This window comes from Leptopilina heterotoma, unplaced genomic scaffold, assembly GCF_015476425.1.
Source record: "Leptopilina heterotoma isolate Lh14 unplaced genomic scaffold, ASM1547642v1 Lhet_146, whole genome shotgun sequence".
Taxonomy (NCBI): Eukaryota; Metazoa; Arthropoda; class Insecta; order Hymenoptera; family Figitidae; genus Leptopilina; species Leptopilina heterotoma.
The window spans coordinates 1,002,850-1,027,906 of record NW_025110864.1 but is presented as its reverse complement, the minus strand read 5'-3'; the positions used below and the strand labels follow the sequence as shown (position 1 = coordinate 1,027,906).

Here is a 25,057-nt window from a genome sequence, read left to right as displayed (position 1 = left end):
TGACAAATTTTGATTACAAAATTCAGATGTTGCCAAATGTACATTTTTGAACAACTCATTACCTGTAATACATCTTTTTAACCAGTCTAGCTTTGACAACCTAAAGGAACTTGTCGGTTCCAGAGCACAACACTAAAAATTGTATCACACTAACTCAATACATTTACAATAAATTTTAAACTTTATTTGTTAATATTACAAATAATTTTATTTTTATTTCAAATGCCTTGATTATTTATCAATACAAAACACAAGTTACTGAAAATTATTTAATTTTTTTAGATGGAAAAGAGTGTGACGCGATAGTGTGTTATCACGAAAAGGATTCTAATCACGTTGTTGGCATCATAATTCCCACTTTGGAGACAAGATACAGATATAAATGCAGTACACTGGAAATTTCGTCTTTAACTCATAATTGTAAGTTACATCAAAGATTATTAATTAAATTTATATTTATTAACTATTGTCAAGTTTATTGCAAAGGAAAAAGAATAAGAATCAAATTATAATCTTTCTTCTGTTTCTTACTTAGAAAATTATTTATTTATTATTACATTATTGTTTTCCAGTAGTTAAATCAAAATTATTATTAAAACATGAGGACAAATCATGTTTAATAAAAAAATGTTATGCTATAATGTTAGAAATGTAAATTGTATTAAATGATTTTGGACTTTATTTCTAACAATTCAAGATAATAATTTTTTATTTTGTTCATTTTTAACTCTCAAGTATTTATGAATTTTGTGAATGATTTTTGTTTTGTCACCAATGATCATTACAAGAAATTAATATTATAGTCTGAATTCAGTTTTATATTTGACGTTTGTGAATTTTATTTTCTTTTGTACCTCAAATTTTGAATCTTTTATTAAATCAAATGGTTACATATGATGACAAAATAATCCCTGCAAAATATAAAGGAGAACATGTGCGCCGTTTAGGGGCCATACACAAACTACGTAAGGCTTTAAGAGGAAGGAGGGGGGGGGTCAAGTTAAATCTTACGAACAGTAGAAATCCAATCTTGGATCCAAGACATCTAAATGTGTTTCAAATATGTGGACAAAACGTCTCAAAATGAGACACTTGTTTTTGCAGTTTGTAGGGCCGCTGATTATGTACTTGATGATACATTTCAAAATCAATTTTAAAAAAATGGATTACGAACAAGTCCGATCAATTTTTACACAACTTGTATTCCATATTGGATCCGCTATTTTGAACACGGAAAAAATTAATTTAGTACATTTTACGAAACTAATTTTGGAATAGCGGATACGGAGAGGAGTTTAGTATAAGTTAAAACAGAATCAATAGTAATATATGATGACTGCGTTTCTCGAAAACTCAAAAAAACTTCTGTGGAATTCACAAATGATCGGTTGGATGTTCTAATTCAAGAGTTTTGTAGTAGTAGTAGTGTTGAACATTGGCACTTATACTAGCGTTGCGCTGTGTATATTCAGCCATGACCAGGTATATAAGGCTATTCAAGTTGGGTGGGGGAAAATTCAAGATGGATGCTAACTGGTGCACAAACATTGTATAGAAAGTGTATGGGATAGAGTCTAATTTTTTAAATATCTCGCTTAAACGAAATTTTTAACCATAAGTTTATTAGGATTTTATGTTTCATTTTTAAAGAACTATTTTTTGCAATAATAAAAATCGATTTTATTTTTTTATTGATTTTATTATTGCAAAAAATAGTTCTTTAAAAATGAAACATAAAATCCTAATAAACTTATGGTTAAAAATTTCGTTTAAGCGAGATATTTAAAAAATTAGACTCTATCCCATATACTTTCTATACAATGTTGGTGCACCAGTTAGCATCCATCTTCAATTTTCCCCCACCGAACTTGAATAGCCTTATTCAAGAGTTTTGTAAAATGTTTAGCTTAAAGCGCATGCGCCACGGAAAAAAATATTCACGGAGAAAAAAACGAATGAAGCAGAAAAAAGAATTTCTTAAAGTACCAATGAGCTCTCAAGACCATTTTTTCTCGTCTTCTATAGGAGATAGATGATTGGTTTGACACATGTGACTGCACTCTACAACGCAATGGTTCGCTTTGATTGGCTTATTTTATTCTAACACTAACTTAACGGAAATACGCATACATATAAACGAATTCTGACGCAACTAACGTATGTACAATATAACTCGCACTTGTAGATGAAAGAATTGAGTTTCTTTATATACTAACTGAGCAGATTAAAACTGCGCTTGTGAGAAATGTCAATATACTGAATATTAATTTTTAAAAAAATCATTTTTTTAAAAGTTATACAAAATATTTTATAGTTTTTAAAATAACATTTTTTAATTATAATTAGTTATAAAATCTCTGTAAAATTTTTCAATTTTTAAAAAATAATTTTATTCTTAATTTTAAATTATAAATAAATTGCAAAAAATTTCAAAATTAAATTCAAACTTAAAAAAATTTTAATATTAAATTGTCTAAAATTTGAAGTTTATATATATATATATATATATATATATATATATATTGATACCGGTCACGGTGTGGATGACACGGTCAAAGGGTGCGAAACGAGGAAAAACCGATTCGACTTGGGTAGAAAGAAAAAATAGTTATGGAAAAAGTAGTTACCGGGTAATAAGGCAGAAGAGAGACTCTTCTGTATACTACCGGCGATCGGCACGTCTCGAGGGCCGGTCATACGTTGTTGCGTAAGCGCAGAAGAGGGACTCTTCCGTAATTTACGCGCAACGCAGAGACTTCTCGAGCGAATTTCGCCCTTAGGCTGAAGTCCCATGGCAGCGTTTTGCGTTGCGTTTTGTAACTAGGCAATGAGTGTGAGAGAGATACAGATATATGTTTACTCTATTTGCACTCATGGCCTAGTTACAAAACGCAACGCAAAACGCTACCATGGGACTCCAGCCTTAGCGACTGCGCGGTCTAATAGTTTGTTTTTTTCTTGGTGCTAAAAATGCGCTCGGCGGCTCGGAAGAGAGGCTCTTCCGTACCGTTACGAACGACGAAACGAGGTTAGATAGGTGGTCTCCCGTAGTACGGAATCGCGGAAGAGAGACTCTTCCGTTAATTCGGCGGACCGCGGGGAGACGGCTCGCTCTGGAGTGCACACGCAGTGGCGACTATTTTCGGAAGAGTGGCTCTTCCGTATAGCGCGTCTCTACGGGTACGTACCGTACGAGTATCACCTCGTCGTCAAACCTTGCAGAAGAGGGGCTCTTCCGTACAGTTGGACGACAAGGTGAGACACCTATCAGCGTCTTCTCGGATTACGATTTTCGGAAGAGGGACTCTTCCGTATCGGTAATACCGGAGAAGGGTAAATCAGTACTTACTGTGAACACAGCAAGACCCAAAAATCGTCGAGTGAGGTGAGGAACACTTCAGGCTCGGCAAAAATGATAAAAGTACTCTGGTGAATTGAGTTGCAAAGAACTTTATTCGGTAGAGGAGAGGATCAACATCGAGTGCAAGTGAGTGATCGACTGACTGGGTGGTCTCGCACCCCCGCCTTTTATAGGGGTAATGAAGCATGTCGGATGCGAGAGAACTCAATCTTACATAGAATTTCTTAAAATAACGGACGTATGGGTAAGACGGAGAGAGAAGAGTAAGAGAGAAAGGGGAAGCGTGGATGAAAGAAAATGGGCTGTGCGCTGGGCACGGAAAAGTGAAAGGAAAATGGAGAAATTGTACTGCTTGCTGATTCTGATTCTAACTTATAATAATAAAAATAGTAATCAATATAAATTTCTTATATTAAGAATTATATATAACTGTATTAATTATAGTTTATTATATATTAATATATAGAGATATATATTAATTTATATTATACAATTAATACACAGTTATGGTTATAATTCTCAATAAAGTTATGATTTTCCTTACTCGAGAAAAATGGGATGGAAAGTGCATCTTAAATGATTATTTAATTAAAAATTAAATTAAACAACCGTTTACAATTGGCCCCATTTAAGGGGATCTTTTCATCCTATCATTGATCGAGTAGTAGTTATCATTTAATTTTTCTTAGTTCGGGGCGCATACCAACGCGCATCCCGATATAAAGCATCGGTACGACGTCGAGAAGGATATCGCTGTTGTGTGACGTCAGATGTTGGTTCGATGTCTGCTTCGTGGTTCGCTGTAGCTTGTTCAGCTGCAGCTGTTGTAGCTGGGGCTTGTTCAGCCTTATGCTGCTCCAAAATTGGTACTCCCTCCGGAACACCTCCATCTTGTTGTTGTGTAGAACCGAGCGGAGCTTGTTCAGCTGCGTAACGTTCTACTGTGGATACCGCTACTGGGGTATCAGTCAGTTGTTTATCTGTCTGAGCAATGTTGTTTGATCTATGATCATCCGGACCTGAGGGTGTGAGATGATTCGAGAGATCGTCCTCTGTTTCGAGAATGGGCTCGAGTGGCAGAAGATCGTCGGTCGGTAGGATGACTTGTTGTTGAACTCCATCCGGATGTCCTAAGTTCCTTTCCGGCCGAGCTAAAGGTGCTCGTACTAACTGACTCTGATGTACCTTATGTTTCCCGTCTTCCTTCTGGATGCAAAATACTTCCGGTGATATTACTTCTATCACAGTGTACGGCCCTGTTCGGGCCGCAGCTAGGTTGGCGTTGTAATGTTCTGCAGCGTTGGACAGCCGATGATTCGTAGCGAAGACTTGATCTCCAATTTGGAAAAGTGGTTCCGAAATTGGGCCGGCGTAGCGTCGCTGATATTTTCGCTGATTCAGACGAGCTTTTTCTTCTCTCTGTGCTACAGGATCTTGGCCCAGGCCTGGTTCAAGGGCTGGGTGAATGTCGAATTCTCCGGGTCGTTTGATTTCGCGACCAAATAGCAGATACCCAGGAGTTGAGCCTGTAGCCGCGTTTTTGCGTCTGCGCAGTGTGAACAGCAAATTGGGCAGTTGGACGTCCCAAATTTGTTGGTTGCCCTCGTGTAGTCTCAAACGCAATCCTTTTTTGACTTCTTGATTGCGCCGTTCGGTTGGATTTGCTCGAGGGTGGTAAGTGGGGGTAGTCCACAAGGTACTGTTCCACTTTTGACAAGCTGCTGCCCAAGCTTGGCTTCTGAATTGTGGTCCGTTATCACTGAGAATACGACTCGGATATCCATATCGAGAAAAAACTTCATCTTCTAGGACTCTTGTGATTGTAGGCGCTTCGGCGTTTCGCAGGGGAAATGCTTCTACCCATCTGGTGAAAAGGTCAGTCACTACTAATATGTAACGATGACCCTTTCTTGTTAATGGATACGGTCCCATTAAATCCACGGCTAGCGTTTCCCATGCTGTTTTTGGTGATCGAGGCCGTAGACCAACTGATGGTTGACCGTGGAGAGGTTTGGTGCAGATACACAGCTCGCATTGCGCTACGTATCTCTTTACTTCTCGATTCATTCCGGACCAGAAGAAGTGTTCGCGAATGCTGCGAATGGTTTCTTCGGCTCCAGGATGTCCGGCTAAGTCGGCGTCGTGATATTCCCAAATCACACGTTGTTTCATAGATGCAGGTACTCTGAGTGTCCACTTTTGATTTTGTGGACAGAATTTCCAGAAACCTTTTTCATCTAAGGTGTTGTGGTGAAGGAAATCCTCTTCTGCGGCGGTCGTGGCCCCTACCTGTTGAAGTTCCAACCATCGTTCCATCTGACGAGTAAGCGACAAGTCAGATTGCTGTTCGTTAGCGATTTCTTCTAGCAATGATGGAGCATAGATGGCGTTTAGAGCTGGCGACGGGAGTGAGGCAGTTGTCCTTTGTTGGGAGGGAACGGACATTCGTTCCAAATCCGGTTCGCCTGGCGTTGACTCCTGAGGATCAGGTTGACGAGACAGGGCATCTGGCAACTCATTCTCTCTTCCGGGGACGTGTTCAATTTTGAAGTTGAACTCGCTGAGAAAAATGTGCCAGCGCGTTAATTTTGCCTTTGAGTCTTTCATTTGATCTAACCAGGTCAGGGTTTTACTGTCTGTTCGGACAATGAAAGGACGGTCCTCTAGGTAAGGATGGTACTTTTTTATGGCCCATATGATAGCCAAACATTCTTGCTCATTACAATGGTAACGAGATTCTGTAGGGCTGAATTTGGCACTGGCGTAAGAAATGATGTGGCGTTTGCCACTTTCATCTTCCTGATAAAGTACTGCTCCTATGCCTAGAGAACTTGCGTCAGTTTGCAGAATGAAAGGGAGGTTGGGATCCGGTCGGCTGAGAGGCGCAGGATTTTTAAATGCTCTTTTTATTGCTTCAAATGCCTCCTGGTGCTCCGCTGTCCATTTGTAGGGTTTCTTGGGCGATAATAAGTCCGTGAGTCGGCAGGTGAGAATGGAGTAATTTGGAACATACTCCATCAACCAGTTACACGTACCCAAGAACGAGGACAGTTGTTTACGGTTTCGGGGCGGTGGAGCAACTTGGATCGCCTCTACATGGCACGGTTTAGCTTGATTGCCTTCAGATGTCACCGTGTGACCGAGATAGGGAAACTTGTTTTGCCCAAATTTACATTTGGACGGTGAGCACGTGAGCCCATAGATTTGGAGTCGTTCCAAAACTAGGGATAATTGGAGAAGGTGGTCCTCCCAGCTGGAGGAGAAAATTATTATATCGTCGAGATAGGCGATACAGAATTTTCCCCAGTACGAGGAGAATACTTCTCTCATTAGATTCTGAAAAGTACCCGGGGCATTCTTTAACCCGAAAGGCATGACTCGGAAACGGTACTGGCCTCCGTCTGGAGTAGAGAAAGCGGTGTATTTACGTGACTCGGGGGTGAGGGGAACTTGCCAATAACCACTTTTGAGATCTAAAGTGCTAAAAATAGTATTTTTACCAAGATCCTTTAAAATCTCGTGGATTCTGGGCAAACATTGTGGAGCGTCCACTGTTTGGGCGTTAATTCTGCGATAATCCACGCAGAGTCGAAGTTCGCCACCAGCTTTCTCAGTAACAACCAGAGCAGAGCTGAACTTTTCCGTGGCAGGTTCGGTGACCTCGTCAGCCAGCATTTCGATCGTTTTCTCATTGATGAATTGTTTTTTCACATCGGAGAAACGTCGAGGCGGTTCACGGAAAGGTTGGGGATTCAGAATAATAATTTCATGTTGAATGGCAAGGGTCTGTTTTAGTTTCCCGCCTTTATGAAAGACAGACTCATAAGTTTGAAGTATGCTTTTTAAACGAGAAACAATTTCGGCGGGAATGGACGCATCGAGGTCAAACTCAATTGGGTTTGTGGGGGAGTTATCCGTTGCAGGTATATACCCGAGAAAAATGCGTCGACGGTCGGTAGTGCCTAGATAGAGACAATCCGTGTGGTGTTCATGTTGAACACGGTGATCTTTGAGCCAGGCGCGGCCTAGAATAAGATCTGCACGTAAGTCAGCGCATGCGTGAAACGTACCAGGGTAGGCACGGTCTCCTAGGAGGGGGCTTAATTCGAGATTACCATGCAACTTCATCGATGCTCCGTTTGCGGCAAGGTCAGCTCGCTGGGGACCAGGCTTGAGTTGACTTCGTTCAGCTTCCGTGAGAACGGAAAGCTTGACGAAGTTATGGGAAGCACAGGAGTCAATTTCTGCAACGATTTCCCGATTTCCTATACGTACGCGGGTTCGAGGCAGATCCTGTGCGGTGGAATAGATGGAGTTTACTGCTGGTTGGATGGGCTCGCGGCGGCCGTTGAGGGTGGTTTGGCCGCCGGAGCTCGCCAGTTTTCCGACGGTTGCTCAGTGCGTTTCGTAGCTAACACGGGGCAATCTCGGTGGTAATGACGCTCAGGGCAAAAACGACATTGGGGTAACTGAGATGGTTTAGATGAGGAAGGTGGTTCAGAAGTTACCTTCTTCGAGGCTTCCTCTTTTGTAGAAGTCGGTTTACGAGGTGTACAATCAACCTCGTCCTGCTCTGCCAGAATAGCTGCCTCCATAAGTTCGGGAAACGACTTTGGCGCAGTAGGGCGGACAAGACGACGTAAGGTCGGTTTCAGCGATTCCATCAAAAGGATGGTTAATTCGGGTTGAGGCATGCTAGGGACAAGTCTCTGTGAGAGCAGATATTTTTGTTGTAAAAATATAGCCACTGGCTCTCTATCTCCTTGTTTTTGTGAGTAGAGTGAGGCTTGTAAACGCATGAGAGCGGTAGGACTGCAATATTTGCGGGTGAAGCTGTCTTTAAAATCTTCCCATGAGAGGGAAAGATCTTTGAAGAGAGTCCACCATTTTAATGCTTCTCCACGGAAACCATTTATGATGAGTTGCGTTTTTTGGTTCTCATCGGTCTGAGCCTGTGAGAAATATCGCTCACAGTTAACCAAAAATTTCTGTGGATCTTCATGATCCAGACCACTAAATTCTGGAAATGGTGGGGGAGGTGCTTGGAACGCGCGGATGAGGCTTAACCAAGACTCGAAAGACAAGTTGGAGGGCATGGGCACGGATGGCCCTGCAGTGTTAGTTGTTGTCCCAGGCGTAGTGCCATTTGGGACAATTGTTGGTTGGCCCACCTCGGTAGAGGTTTGATTGGTTGACTCTTCCATATCTGATCCCATAAATGTTCGTGAAACAAAATCGGAAGAATCGTCGGAAGTACTCGACATACGAGCTATAAGTGAGGGGTTGGGCGCCACCGGAACAGAGGTTATGGTCCCGGAATTAGTTGGAAATAGATTTGAAAATTCAGCCAAAGGTCCAGCTTGCGTGATGAATCGTTGCGCGGATGGAGGAGTTCGAAAAAGACCTCCTTGTGGGCGACGACCTGGTAAGTCACGTAAGTTGTGCGGGCTTCGTCTGGATTTTACAGGAGTGTGTGAAATTGTCCGGCGTGGCGAAGGAGACATCTCATAATGGGGGGTTCGTCTCGAAGTCCATCGAGACCCGAAAAAGAATCTCGTGGCCCCACGTTGGGCGCCAATTTGATACCGGTCACGGTGTGGATGACACGGTCAAAGGGTGCGAAACGAGGAAAAACCGATTCGACTTGGGTAGAAAGAAAAAATAGTTATGGAAAAAGTAGTTACCGGGTAATAAGGCAGAAGAGAGACTCTTCTGTATACTACCGGCGATCGGCACGTCTCGAGGGCCGGTCATACGTTGTTGCGTAAGCGCAGAAGAGGGACTCTTCCGTAATTTACGCGCAACGCAGAGACTTCTCGAGCGAATTTCGCCCTTAGCGACTGCGCGGTCTAATAGTTTGTTTTTTTTCTTGGTGCTAAAAATGCGCTCGGCGGCTCGGAAGAGAGGCTCTTCCGTACCGTAACGAACGACGAAACGAGGTTAGATAGGTGGTCTCCCGTAGTACGGAATCGCGGAAGAGAGACTCTTCCGTTAATTCGGCGGACCGCGGGGAGACGGCTCGCTCTGGAGTGCACACGCAGTGGCGACTATTTTCGGAAGAGTGGCTCTTCCGTATAGCGCGTCTCTACGGGTACGTACCGTACGAGTATCACCTCGTCGTCAAACCTTGCAGAAGAGGGGCTCTTCCGTACAGTTGGACGACAAGGTGAGACACCTATCAGCGTCTTCTCGGATTACGATTTTCGGAAGAGGGACTCTTCCGTATCGGTAATACCGGAGAAGGGTAAATCAGTACTTACTGTGAACACAGCAAGACCCAAAAATCGTCGAGTGAGGTGAGGAACACTTCAGGCTCGGCAAAAATGATAAAAGTACTCTGGTGAATTGAGTTGCAAAGAACTTTATTCGGTAGAGGAGAGGATCAACATCGAGTGCAAGTGAGTGATCGACTGACTGGGTGGTCTCGCACCCCCCGCCTTTTATAGGGGTAATGAAGCATGTCGGATGCGAGAGAACTCAATCTTACATAGAATTTCTTAAAATAACGCTCGTAGCGTCAAAAGTTGACACTAATCCTTTCGGACTACGTTCAAACATGCTCTTTCTCTCTCACTCGTACATACAATTTGCATACCGAACGAAAGAGTTAAAGTTAACATAATTTTATAGTATTCAAATTATTTATATAAAACACACATAAATTTGCATACAAGTTTCAATCATACCTTAATATTAATTCGCGGCGTCGATTCTTCACGTAAGAATCATATAGGGTTGGCTGTTATGCGAGTATATGCCTACAAGTATGCATATATATATACGTATATAGGTATATATATGGGTACATATGGGTGATTCTCCTGAAAGGGACCACTTCACGTGTCTCCAACATGAGGTTCATTATTTAAATTAATTTTTCATTAATATTTTATCAAGTTTAAATTTTTTGAAAAATTTATTTATAATCTACGAAGATTTATCTATCTTTATATAATCTTCTATTGCTTATATTTAAATTTCTTCCTATTTAAAAAACATATTTAATTTTGTCATCGAATTTTGGTTAAACAGAATGTATATTTTATAATTATATTTTAACGTATTTAAACAATTTCAACATATTTATGATATATATCAAATTAAAGTTCAGAATATAAGGATTATTTTTTACTTACATTTGTTTAAAATAAGGTAAAAAAAGTTATTTAAATTATTAATTAAAATAGTATTATCAATGAGAGTAAAAATTAAATTCATCTCCGAAGCCTCATTTTCTATATAATAACATCATATTTTTTAACGTTTTAAACATAATATGTAATCGATGTGAAAATATTTGATGATTAAAACTAAAAATATTGTTTAAAAAATTGTAATATTTTTAAAATTAGAAAAAATGAGAATTTTTTCATTAAATTATCAATTCATCTCCGAAGCCTTTTTTATATTTGATAGGCGTTTTCTTTTGTTTTAATTTTTTAATCATTGTTTTGAAATATTTAACCCTCAAATTAAATTATTAATTTAATAAAAATAAAATATACAAGCAAAAAGTGCAATAAATTAAAACATAACAATTTATTATTTAAAAAAAATATTCCTACCGAGTTTTTTTTACAAAATAATTAATTTAAAAGTTATAATTAATTATACTTAACCTCTAGAACACATGATAGTAAAATGTTCCTGGAGGTCTTATTTCTGAAAATTAATTTTGCGCAACTTATATTTTTATCTTTAAACATTTTCTAAACTTATTTATGAAAGAAAAGTAACAAAAAAAGAATAATTTGATTTTTTGGAAATTCAACCAAAAAAGGGTCCCTTTCAGGAGAATCACCCATATATACGTCTATAAACATATACTCATATGATACCAACGTATATGTACATACGTTCGGTATCGATCCGCGATCTTAAAATTATGTAATACTCATTTATTTAAACAATTTTCTTAAATTCTAAGCGTGAGAAGTATTAGGAAAACAGAACCAGCACGGAGGTATTCGAGAGTAGAGAGAGTGAAAGGCACGGAAGGAAATGGAGAGAGTGGAGGGTGAAAGAAAATGGGCCGGACGTCCGCCGGCGAAACGACGAATGAGCGAGGGAAATGGGCCTGTGCGTGTCAAGGTGCGAGTGAGACGGACGTATGGGTAAGACGGAGAGAGAAGAGTAAGAGAGAAAGGGGAAGCGTGGATGAAAGAAAATGGGCTGTGCGCTGGGCACGGAAAAGTGAAAGGAAAATGGAGAAATTGTAGTGCTTGCTGATTCTGATTCTAACTTATAATAATAAAAATAGTAATCAATATAAATTTCTTATATTAAGAATTATATATAACTGTATTAATTATAGTTTATTATATATTAATATATAGAGATATATATTAATTTATATTATACAATTAATACACAGTTATGGTTATAATTCTCAATAAAGTTATAATTTTCCTTACTCGAGAAAAATGGGATGGAAAGTGCATCTTAAATGATTATTTAATTAAAAATTAAATTAAACAACCGTTTACAATATATATATATATATATATATATATATATATATATATATATATATATATATATATATATATATATATATATATATATATTACACAGTCACAAAAAAAAAGTTCTGACCTGGGGGTCTCACTATGTAGACTTTATGTTTTTTGGGTCGCTGAATCCGAATCCGAGGTCCATTTAACCCCATCAGATCAGGATTTTGACATAACCTCAAAAAACCAATATGGCGGACAAATTTTTGAAAAGTTCATCGGATTCGCTTGAAATTCGTTACTCGGGAGTTTTTGGGGTCGCTGATTACGAATTTAAAGTCTGATTTCAAAAATTCAAAATGGCGGATCCAACATGGCGGACACGTTTTTGAAAAATTCATCGGATTCGCTTGAAATTCGTTACTCTGGGGTTTTTGGGGTCGCTGATTACGAATCTGATGTCGGTTTTTCAAAATTCGAAATGGCGTTAATGTTTTACATTTACGCATTAAGAATATGAACATTATAACAATAATGTATACATAGAAGAGAACCTTCATTCTTTGTGCTTAAAATCTTCAAATTTTCAAATTAAATTGTACGCAACTAACAAAGAGAAATCCATATTTCAATCAGTACAGAAAAGAAGTTCGAATTACTCAACTTCGAAAAGACAAACTCAAACCACTCAAATTCAAATGACTCAAAATTTGACTAAGTTCAAGCTTTACTATTCCTCTGAATAGACAAACAATAAAAATAAATTATCAACATAAGTAAAACAACCATTGTAGGAACAATGTCAGTGCACTAAAAGAAACTCATTGCTCTCACTGCCATAATTTTGAGTGATTTTGACACATTGTATTGCCACTTTGTCATGATCTCGTTTTTGTCAATCCTTTAGAGTATTCCAGCCAAATACATGTCAACACAAAGGTTATTATGAATTAACCTTAACCTACTTACAGTTATTTTGATTTACGTACCGATCAGACAACTTAAACAGCAATCAAAATTCACAACAAAAATTAACGTCAGTAGTCCCGAAAGCTCGAACATCCCTCAGTGCAACTAATCAAACATCCACACAATTTACTTTGTGGTATACAGACTCCAACTTTAACTTAGCAAAAAGAAAATGCTATACATCCCCATAAGGTGGTGTTAAAATGAACTCACAACCATTTTAATACCAGTTGAAGTTCGTCACAGTGTCTAACATTGTTGGTTAAAATACCAATGACAGAAAAACTACCATCTTCTTTTCCTTTTTCGTAAGTTTTGTCTGCATGTTTTTATTTACCCAAACAATGCAGCAACGAAAACATGTGTCTCGTCTGAGACCTCACGACAAATATCGTACCTTGTTAACAAAATGTTTTAAACATATCTAACAACATTTAGAACAAGAATTATTTCCCGCATTATGAAAATTGTCTCAACATTTTTAATTTTCCCAGAAAATTTTAATATTGAACAAAATTAAGACGTAAAGCTTTAAATTTACAAATCCTAATAGAAAACTAATTTTCTAGATTTAAAAGAAACCTTTTTTTCATCTGTTTGTAAAACGAGTCGAAGAATCATTTAGAGTAGAGTACCCACCAGATTCACACTCAGAAAGTCATAAAAGATGTCCCTTTTTTTCTATGTACCCTAAACTTCTCTAGCGGTCGGTCCCCCGCTGTGCAACGGACTTATTTCCTACAACTATGCACATTTGGCACAACAAGATTTTATCTTTACATGAATTCAATTTCCTTTTTCAATTCCAGTTCGAAACAACAATTAAAATTTCAATCTCATTTATCAGTTAAATTTACTTTAATTTGAAAGAAACAACACGTTACTTATAACGATAAATTATTTAATTTATTTGAGTTCATAAATTACTATTTATCCTTTTATTGAAACAAAAGAAAATTGTTAATCTTCTTTTCTAATTATTTCACAAAACCGATATTTAGAAAAAGAACTTTAACAACTAACAAATGATTATTTACTGAAAACTTTACTAAAACATTGGTAAATATTTATAATGAACCTTACAACAAAAGTCATATAGTCGTGAGAAGATTATCATAACTTACATAGTTCATAATGTAACAACAGCTCCAAACAATTATTCGAATAAACGTTAAATAATATAAAGATTATTTCTTTCCACAAAATCAATACAAAAGCAACAAGCGATTCAATTAAAAAGTGAACATTTTTCTCAGAATTCTTACACCCTGTCAATTAATTATTGTTTTATCATTAATAATTCAATTAGATTATCTCTTTCATCTAATACCCTGCAAAAACAAAGCACAAGATTCCAGATTTCTAGATTTAACTTCAAACTAGAAAACTGATTAATCAAATCTGATTAATGCAACTCATTAACCATAAACGTAAAGAACAATTCTCTTCTATTCATTACATTTTATAATTTCTTTCATTCAACAATAATACACCTTTTTGCATTTATTGTTACAAATTTAAAATGAAAATAAACAACTTCAATAGCACTAGTCAACTTAGCAAAGATCAAACTTACCGCTCATTTATTACAGCATTGTCTTGTACTCTTAGCCATACTTTACTTCAGGTGTATACAATACAACCTTAAATTTTCCAATCATCCCTCAGGTGATCCTCAAACAGTCAAATCTGTTGTTCTCCACCAATCACTCGATGATAAACGCCGATGATGATTCTGTCATAACTACTTGAACTGCTTTCTCTTTGTTCAGATGCGATTTTCCACTTGCAAAATTTAATCACTTTTGCACTTTAAAATCACACTATTTTTCACGGAAACAGTTTATGATTGTTCTTACAATTAGATACACATGAACGTGTGTGTATTCCACTTCTGATATGTGGTAACATGTTTTTACCACAATAAATAAATAATAATAATAACACCGATTTAATATAAATAAATCAAACACAGCTTTTAAACAAACATTTAATTTATTTCTCGAAGCTGGTCTCAGGATACACGAATCGCCAATAATTCAATTATATTTTGAGATGCCGAATTCTCAAACAGATAAAGTGCATCTTTACACTTTGGACCCAAAACGGCAACTGCCCAAGTCATCCCTTGGAAAACCGCGCTTTCCTTGGGAGTCGCCAAATTCCTCTCCCTCGCTGTCCTTGTCTAGCATAGACCATATGGTTATCATATGGTCGTCGAACCGCCTAAATCTCTAAGTCTCTCATTGTTTCCGTAAAGTAAGACCCAAAGTTGTTGTCAAGCGAGTTTAAGACATTTCACAAAAATTTCCACTCCGACAATATATTATGGTTACTTATTTTAATTTGAACCTTCTAATTTATTTATTGTATTTTTTAACAGAATTTAGTTAGGTTTTATGAAACAATTTTTTACTTTATGTTTATATACACTGGGGTCAAAAAGTTTCAGTACATTTGTACTGATTACTGTTAAGTGCTCGCTTCACTTAAAATTCAAATATTTCTGTAAAAATAGATGTATAAGCTATCAAAGTAGGATCATTTTAAAGTTCAATAAATTTAAAGTCAAATAGGATAAGATATAACCAATTTAATAGTGTAAATATTAAAAATATAATTCTTTAAAGTTAGAGATTTTTTGTAAAAATTGCGATTTTGAAATCTGGAATTCAAGCGCACGCCAATTGAAGAAATTTTTTTTTAAGATTTGATAGTTGCACAATATCAAGTTTAAATTCCATTCTTTAATTCTAGACCAAAATCATTCACATATATTAAGTATTTTTTTCAAATTCTATAAAAATAATATCTCTTGCTCTAAATTTTTCGAAGAATATAAATTGCAAATTCGTCGTTTTCATTCACTTGTTTTATCAAATAACCACACTTTTGAAAAATATAGAACCTGTTCATCTTAGAAAATTAAAGATATTTAAATGAAATTTATCCCTCTTCTTATAGTTTTACAAATTTTAACTCTATCATTATTCCTTATTTTCTTTCTAGGTGACTATTTTTTTATTTTACAATGACAAAAAGGTGCATATTTTTTAAAAGTGTGGTTAATTGATAAAACAAGTGAACGAAAACGACGAATTTGCAATTTATATTCTTCGAAAAATTTAGAGCAAGAGGTATTATTTTTATAGAATTTGAAAAAAATACTTAATATAGGTATGTGAATTATTTTGGTCTAGAATTAAAGAATGGAATTTATACTTGATATTGTGCAACTATCAAATCTTAAAAAAATTTTTTTTAATTGGCATGCGCTTGAATTCCAGATTTCAAAATCGCAATTTTCACAAAAAATCTCTAACTTTAACGAATTATATTTTTAATATTTACACTATTAAATTAGTTGTGTCTTAGCCTATTTGACTCTAAATTTATTGAACTTTAAAATGATCCTAGTTTGATAGCTCTAACATCTATTTTTACAGAAATATTTGAATTTGAAGTGAAGCGAGCATTTAAAAGTAATCAGTACAAATGTACTGAAACTTTTTGACCCCAGTGTATTCTGCATCTTTTAAAGAGAACGAACGAAACTATAATTTATTATTTACGTGCTATTTTAAACGAGAGAATGAATAATGGCAAAGTGTTTTGAAGATGCAACAGAAATTTTATAGCTAGCACTCGAGAATATGAACCCTATAAAACGAGTGTATTTATATACATATATATGTGTCTCAGTATTGATGAAATTGACGAGAATAATCAAAATCTCATAAAAAGCTGCTTTTTCTTCTTGAAATTCTCCTTGATATCGTATATACAGAAATTTCCTTTAAAAAATTTAATTTCCCACCTAAAATATTAAAAATAAAAAGAAAAATTCTTTCTGAACGATCATTCGATTTGGCTTTAAATTTATGTCAGCACGCTTTTGCAATAACATCTTTTTGTTGTAAATTTATTTTAATTATATGAACTTTAAAGTGTTTCAATTTTTGTTATTTTTGGCTTTTTCGAATTTTGATATTTTGATATTAAATATTCTACACTGAGAGAAGAAAAGCACAGAATCCGTACTGTGACAAACACCGGCCATGTAAAATGCGTGTCAGTGCCCGTTCTTAATTTTATTTATAGTTGGTGTCATTCATAGTTCAGATACTATGCTCAAGCAGCGCGGCGGCGGTACGAACTAATTAGTACAGGATCTGTTTCATAGCGACCGACAGATACTGTACTTCTAAAGGAGAGTCCAGAATAGAGTCGACGTCGGTATGAACGCGCTGATACTAACGCGCTCCTCCTACACTGCAAAAACAAGTGTCTCATTTTGAGACGTTTTGTCCCATATTTGAAACACATAAGATATGTCTTAGTCCACATATTTGAAACAGATATGTGTCTCATTTTAAGACGTTTCAAAGTGTCTTACACATTTAGCAATGCATTTTGAGACACGAAATGTGTTTCGAGTATCCGTCTCACACTAAGAAGACGTTTTACGTGTCTTATACGCATTGAGTTACCTTTAATGTCTTAAAATGAGACACGAGATGAAATTAAATGTCTCAATATAAAACAGATTTTGTATCTCAATGGTTTAAACACTTAAAGCAACTCATTTTAAGACACGAGTGAGATACCAGTTTTTGTAGTGTATGTATTCCATATGGACGAGCGCGTTACTATCAGCGCGTTCGACTCTATTCTGGACTCTCCTTAAACAGTAGCATTTGAAGTACAACATCTGTACCTCAAGCCAAAGTCAAAATCCGTTTCACATTTTAGCACGACACCTATCACACAGTGGCACTACTGCTGCGTTCAATTGAAGTACAGATGCTGAACTTTTCCATTTCAGAATCTGTGCTTTTCTTCTCTCAGTGTAGTAGTTTCATGTTTAAACATTCTAGCGTTGTATTACTTTAATATATTTTCCATCTCTTCAGTATTTTATTATTTTAAAATACTTTATATATTTAATAAAACATTGAATTTAACACCGAAAAAAAATATTCTTGTTTTAAGAGGACAATTCCTCTTCTAAAATCCTCTTACATTTTATTCTTGAATTAAGAATATTACTCTTCATTGGAGACTGTTCTTCTACTTTTAAGAGGAATTACTCTTAAGTGGAGAATAATCCTCTTAAAATAAGAGGACGTTTTTTGAGCCATATACAAGAGGAAAATATGCATAGAAATAAGAGGAATCCTCTAAAAACAAGAATATTTTTTTTTCAGTGAACGATCATTCCGAGTCAGTAAATGTTTAAATGAAACAACAAAAAGTGATAAAATAATATAATATTTTACTTTCCATATTATTTTCTTATTTAATTACTTCACTATTCTAGTATTTTGAATATTCTTCAGGTGAGAGAAAAAGTGGTTTCGATGTCGACATTTCATTTAAGAAGAAAAGAATATTTTGGGTCGGGATTAGAGCTGTGTAGAATTCGACATTTTAGCGCTCCAAAACCGAACAAAACTCGATTGATTCAAATTTTGCACAGTTCACAGCTCTCTCTGAGTAACTCGAATGTCGAATATGCGACATTTGAACAATGCATCTCAAATGTCGAATTTTCGACATTCGAACAAGACGAAAAATTTAGAACAGTTCGGTTCGAATTAATTTGCACAGCTCTGGTTCAGATCTTTTGGAAAATATAGAGGAAAGCATCCTAACCAGCGCTCTTCTCGGAATTTTTATAAATAATTATTGAAAAAATTGTTTAAATATTCGAAAAATTTTTGGGTTTGGAACGATTTGAAAATTATCTCTCATGAAAGTATCCTCTAATCTTAAGAGGATAAAATATTTCGAGTTCATATTTGTAGAAGTGATAGGAATTTCGCTCACTGAGACGTGCTCTTCTCCATTTTGACAATAATTTTGGGAGGGAATTATTTTATTAAAGATTGATTTTAGAGTAATTTTTGAGGTTGAGATATTTTTTTAAATCTGCCACCAAAAATGCAATTTTTATAACTACGTTTTTCAATATTTCTTCTAAACATTACCTGAAAATTTCGAGAATATCCGAACGAGATATCTCAAATAATTTAGGAGTGAGACCACATGCGGGAAACCACTTTTTTCGAGGGATATTTCCCACATGCCCTTAACTGTTTCAATATTTAACGATTTCATATTTTATTCTTTTGCGTTTAATCCTTTTTCGAGGGGGAATTCACTAGTTAAAAAAGTGTACTTTCCAATATACTAAAGCCTGGTTATACTGTAGTAGGTTAAGTATGCGGAAGAGTAAATTAAGCTTGAGAATCAGAGGAAAAGTTAAATTTACGCATGCGCAGGCGTATATTTAACTATTCCTCTGCTTCTCAAGCTTAATTTACACCATACAATGTAACCAGGCTTATATGTATTACCAAAATTCACAAGGTATTACACTGTAACACAGCTACATTAGGTGGCATTACATCAACGTAATGATGCATTATGTCATTATGAGGCTATTACATGAGAAGTGTACACGCCAATACATATAATTAGTATAGGGGAGACTAGGTGCGGTTGTTATGCTGTGCAGTTGTTACAAATGGAATATCTCAGAAACAGTGAATTGTAGAGATGGGGTTCCCAAAGGAAAAATGTTTAGTTTTTATGTACGAACTTTCTGCAATATGTTTAAAAATTATATGCAAGCTTTACAAGTAAAAAAATATGCACATTGGTTTTTAGAGGCCAAAAGTAAATATTTCTCTGCTTGATATTCTTTAAATAATTAATAGACCTTTATACTTAACAAAGTAAATTTTTTAATATCAATTCTATGGGGATTAAGATTTAAAAAACTGCCTTGGTTGTCCACATTTAGTGTATACTTTTTTAATAAAGTGATTTATTGTAGAAAATGTACCTGTTTTGCAGTTGTTACAAGTGATGATGACAACCGATATTTTTTCCAAAATTCAGCAGATTCGTTTGAAATGTAAAATATTTGTCAAAAATGTAATCGCTCTCATTTTTTATGAAAAATCTCATGTTTTTTCTAAATTCGACTTCAAAATTAATGAAAAAAAACTTTTTAAACTTTTTTCATTTCGAAACAATATTAGTGCTGCCATCTCTATGGAACTGTCACGTACTATTACGTCGAGCCAAAAATTATGAATAATTAATAAAAATTGTTATAAAAAATTATTTGTCTTCAATTTAGAAATGTTATAGATGATTCTTGGTATTGTAACAACCGACATTCACTTTGTGCAGTTGTTACAATTTACACGCTGTCACTCAAATGCTTCTAGTTAATTAAATAATAGATGTGACGCTCCACGAGAAAAGGGACCTTATGACAAGAGTAAATAAGGTCCCTTTTCTCGTGGAGCGTCACAGATATAGAACTAAATAAATTATGGCCTTTTAAAACTAAATAATATACCTTTGATTTAACTGTATGACCAAACAAATTGTAGTAAAACTCTATTCACTGTAACTGATTTTATCAAAATTGTAACAACTTCACCTAGTCTCCCCTACATATAAAGTAAATATTCCATCGTCATTTTTTATCTTAATATTATAGTGAATTGAAATATTTTTAAAAAATCCTCTCTCTGTGAGTCAAATTTTCTCTTTTGTTCGATTTACGAGACTAGACGTTGTAAATATATTCATAAAATAATATTCAATTATATTGCAAAAGATTCCTGCTTTAATTCAAAAGATATGCAATCAAAATTTCTTGACTTTTCGTCATTTTCGGAGAATTCGCTCTTTTGTTCGTCACTATGGGAATAAAATTATATTGCATTGTGATTTGTTGTTGTTGTTATTATTATATATAGCGAATTCCCGGAAGATTCGTGGGACTCGAGTGGGTAATAGAGATCCTTCAAGATCATGAAATCACGAGTCAGAACTTTGTAAATTAAATTAGAAAGTTCACCCTTGTTTTTGAACCAACTGTCTCGTTTGTCACATACAAAATAGTTTCCAAACTAATGTAATACTATTTGCGATTCTCTTAATTGCTGGGCAAAACTTATTTTATTAATTTTCAATCCAGTAGTAATATACTGTTTTCTTTTATTATTCGTCACATTCATTTCAATTAACACTCTTCATAATATCTTTATTTTAAAGTTTTTCAATATTATGTTAAAAAACGTTTATTAAAATTAAAATTCTCAAAAAAATTCCAATTGATGATAGAAATTACAAAATGAATTACAACAAAATTAGAAAAAAATTGATTTTAAATTGCATTTTTCCATTACAGGGTCTTTGGAAATTGGAACACACGCATCATCAGCACGAAGAGTAATTTTAATTCTGAGTCCAGCATCATTGAGTAATAATTGGTCAGATTCAAATGTCTCATCTGTTTTTAAGCAGTTGTCGAATCTATCAACGAGAACAATTATTGTCACTTTGAAGAATCTACCAAATTTAACGACAATGGCAAAATCTTCGAGGCGCAGTTATGAGGAAAGAATTATATTTGATCGCTTAAAAATTTTACATTGGGACGAGGGTGGCGATTTTGGTGCTGGTGGTTATGAATTTTGGTATAAATTGAGACTGGCAATGCCACCAATACGGCCATCTAGCTATGAATCCGGATGTCAGTCGGTTGCAATGATAGTGCAAGCGAATGGAAAATCGAGTCAACAAAAAGCACATTCCCGCGAGAGTCTCGAAGTTCTCGTTTAAGAGGATCAACTATATAATTCCTTCTTCGAACTCAGGGATTAGAGAATCCCCAAGAGTTCAACAAAATAAAAAAACGCTAGTCAAATAAAAATCTTTGGAATTTTAGAATAAAATATTAGTCGACTTTTCTTCTTATTTTTCAAATATTTCTAAAATATTTGTATGTAATTTTAGAATTATAAGACATTTTTTCTAATGTACATAGTTAAAGCGTCTTGAAATAAAAAAATATTAGTTTTTGACTAGCAAAAATTACATTAAAAATTTATTTTCAAAGGAAAAGTATTTAAAAAAATATCTTTAATTCTCTCCAAAATTCCAAAGACGTTTGTTTTCTGCGAATTTTCTAAGAATCCTGTAAAAAGATGTCAAAATAATGAAAAACGGAAAAAGTCGTTTCCGTTTTTCAAAAATTTCCTTCGCAAAAATAGAATAATAAATTTTGCGAATTTTTGTACAGAAATTTTTGAAAATAAAGATGAGAAGGAAGCGTTGAATTTTCTTTCATGTTGCTCAGGCGGTGAAAATATTTCTCTCTTCCCAAGGAAAAATCTAGTCAAAAGAAAACAAAGAAAAAAAAATGAAACAAAAACGATATTTATTTTCTCATAGCATTGGACTGTGATTGACGATAAAATAAATCTCTATCTTTCTCTTTTTGCCACCAGCTTTTTCCTGTGGAAAAGAAGTTAGAAATTCTCGATCCAGATGTGACTGTCGGTTTTTAGAATAATAGAAGATATCTTGAATTTTTTATTATTTTCTTCTTCTTTTCTATTTCTTCTTTTTGTACTGCGGACAAACACTGCCAAAACTTCTTGGTCGAGAGAACATGCAAAATAATGTACTTTACAAACACCTGAACACATGAAAATATTCCTTCTCGTTCATAAACTACCTTTTTCTCATGCAAAAAAAGGTCTTAAAAATAATATTTAATTTGCCTAGGAAATCTTAAAAAAACAAATCTTTTGTACATATTTTTGATAGCCGAGCACAAATGTGCCATTATTTATTTAATATTTAGTTACAGATCTTATTTATGTTGAAAATTATGAGGAAAAGAGTAATTTGGAAAAAAATTACAAATGTCAATGTTATATTTTTTGTTAATATCATAATGTAACAAAATTATTTTTTTATAATTCGACACTTGACAGAATAGTTGATATTTTTTAATGAGAATTTTTTCAATTTGTTACTTTTAAAAATAATTGTTCTTTTTTTCTATTTTTTTAAATACCATTTAATTCTCAATTAACAGATAATGCGCCTGTGTTTAAAGTCACAACTTAAATATTGTACTGTAATAAATGTAATAGTTTTAAAAATATAATTAATTAATAATAATATTAATAATAATCACAGCGTAGACGTAACATTATATTCATATATAATATGTATAAGTATAATGTACATGTATAATAATAAGTTTAGTTAATTATAAGCGATATTAAAGCAGTGAGCTTAAGTTTAATGATACGGTAATCTCTTTACTGTCAGTATTACGATACACTAGTATACTTGTCTCGCGACCTCCTGTTCGTTAAATTTTCTAATGAGCAATCATTGCGAGCGAAGTAAGCAGAGTATAGTTTAGCTGTTTTTTTTCTTCTTTTCTCTCACTTAAAAATCTATTAAAAACATTTTTTTCTAAATTATTTTCTACAATAAAAAACATATCCGAAAATACAAATTTTTTGTAAAAATATAAATTTTTTATGTATGTGAATTTTTTACGTAAATATGAAGAATTAACAAAAAAAGACAATGCGTAACAATTTTTCACGGATCAAAAATCAATATGTCTGACTGCATATTTATTGGAAATAAACTATTTCTTATATTTAATTGTGTCTGTTATCATTTTAGAATCATTTCACAAATAATATGTATATAAAATTTTATAATTAAAAATAATATAAAGAACTATTAGTTATAAAATAAATAATCAGTATAATAATAATATAAGTGATGAAACATCATTTTATATAATCACACGGAAAAAAATTAATCTCTAAATTAGAGATTTAATCTGAGATTTAGGCATAAACTATCACTGGAATCGGACGTGAGATGTAATCAGATCACTAAAACTGAAAATTGGTATTATATCTAATCCAGTGGCGGAACTACCATAGGGCAAACCGGGCGAAATCCCGTGGCCCCGCGATTAAGACGATTTAATTATAAAACTTAGATTATTATTAATTTTTTAAATTATTTTATTTATTTATTATATTTATTATTATTTTTCATTTTATTAAATTAATAAATTATTATTGATATTTAATATGAACATATTTGAAACTAAAAATCTTGTTTAAATAAATTCTAAAGATAAAATTTTTACTTTAATATATATGAAGTAGAATTATTTGAACACTTTCATTGGAACCAAGGAGTTCGGGGAAATGGTGGCCTGATCGCTCGTCTTATAAACATTTTGGGCTTATCAACTTTTGGTAGACAAAACATAGCCTACGATGAACAAAGACGAGCTGGTGGACGAGGCTACGATGAGCTGTTCTGGGGACAGTCCTTATTCGGCTACGAATAAGAGCAGACTAACGAATATTAATCAAATGCCAATTATTCTTAAAAGATTTCAAAAGATATTAATTATAACTACTTATTGTCATTTTTACATATAATTAAATAAAATAACATTTATAGGAATATCTCTTTTATTAAAAATAATATTCCTACAGTTCAGAAGTGGGATACTTAACACGTGTCGATACGGCGCGTTGCCCCTGATATATTATAGACAAATTAACTAGGTGTAAATTTTTCTTTTTGTGTATTGAAAGAAAAATATTAGTGAGACATTTCTTTTAAAAAAATAAATAAATAATTAAAAGAAAAGATCTTTGAAAATGCCGCGAAGTGATAAACACGTGAGTGCAAAACATTCGAAGAAACAAAGGTTCGAAGATAGTGTGAGAGATGATTCCTCTTCACGACGATCTTCAAGAAAAAAGGAAAGAGACAACAGAAGGCGAAGGTCTAGAAGTTCTTCAGGGCGAAGACATCGCAGAAGTCATTCAAGGGAATCTCGAATCGACTATGACTACAGAAGGATGAGTAGGAGTCTATCAAGAAGCAGAAGTCGCACTAGAAGCAGGTCGATGACGAGAAACTACTCTAGATCACAAAAGGGTGAGTCCGATTTTGCAAAACTAGCTGAAGTGCTAACCACAATTGTTAAGACAGGCAGTAAAGCATCAAATAAATATTTAAATGAAAAATTGTTGCCAGAATTTGATCCTGAAAAAAAAGATTTATCAGCCGCGGAATGGTTAGAGAAAATTAACATGTTTGCTGTGATGTATGATTGGGATGAATCTCATAAAATTTATTTAGCCTCATTGAAACTAAAGGGGATTGCAAAAAGTTGGTATGATGGTCTTAAGATTGCACCAATTAGTTGGGATGCTTTTACAGTAGCTATTCTCAGGCAATTTTCAGGGGATGAAAATTTTGGAAAGTTATTTGAAAACGCATGTCAATATAAAAGTAAGTCAGGTCAGTCTTATTTGTCATATTGCTTTGAAAAAATCAAAAGAATCAACCGTCTAAATCTAGAAATACCTGAACAAAAAATAGTTGAATTCGTTATTTA

General features: G+C 34.4%; 1 protein-coding gene across 1 annotated transcript in view; it reads left to right on the top strand.

Annotated features, from left to right (window-relative positions):
* LOC122498329 overlaps positions 1 to 23,283 on the top strand; it is a 171,964-nt gene extending 148,681 nt beyond the window's left edge. Inside the window, exons 5-6 of the mRNA XM_043606014.1 lie at positions 283 to 420; positions 20,999 to 23,283. Of these exons, the coding sequence (XP_043461949.1) occupies positions 283 to 420; positions 20,999 to 21,432 (572 nt within the window). The 3' untranslated portion in view covers positions 21,433 to 23,283. The remainder of the gene's footprint in view (positions 1 to 282; positions 421 to 20,998) is intronic.
* Positions 23,284 to 25,057: the final 1,774 nt, after the last annotated feature.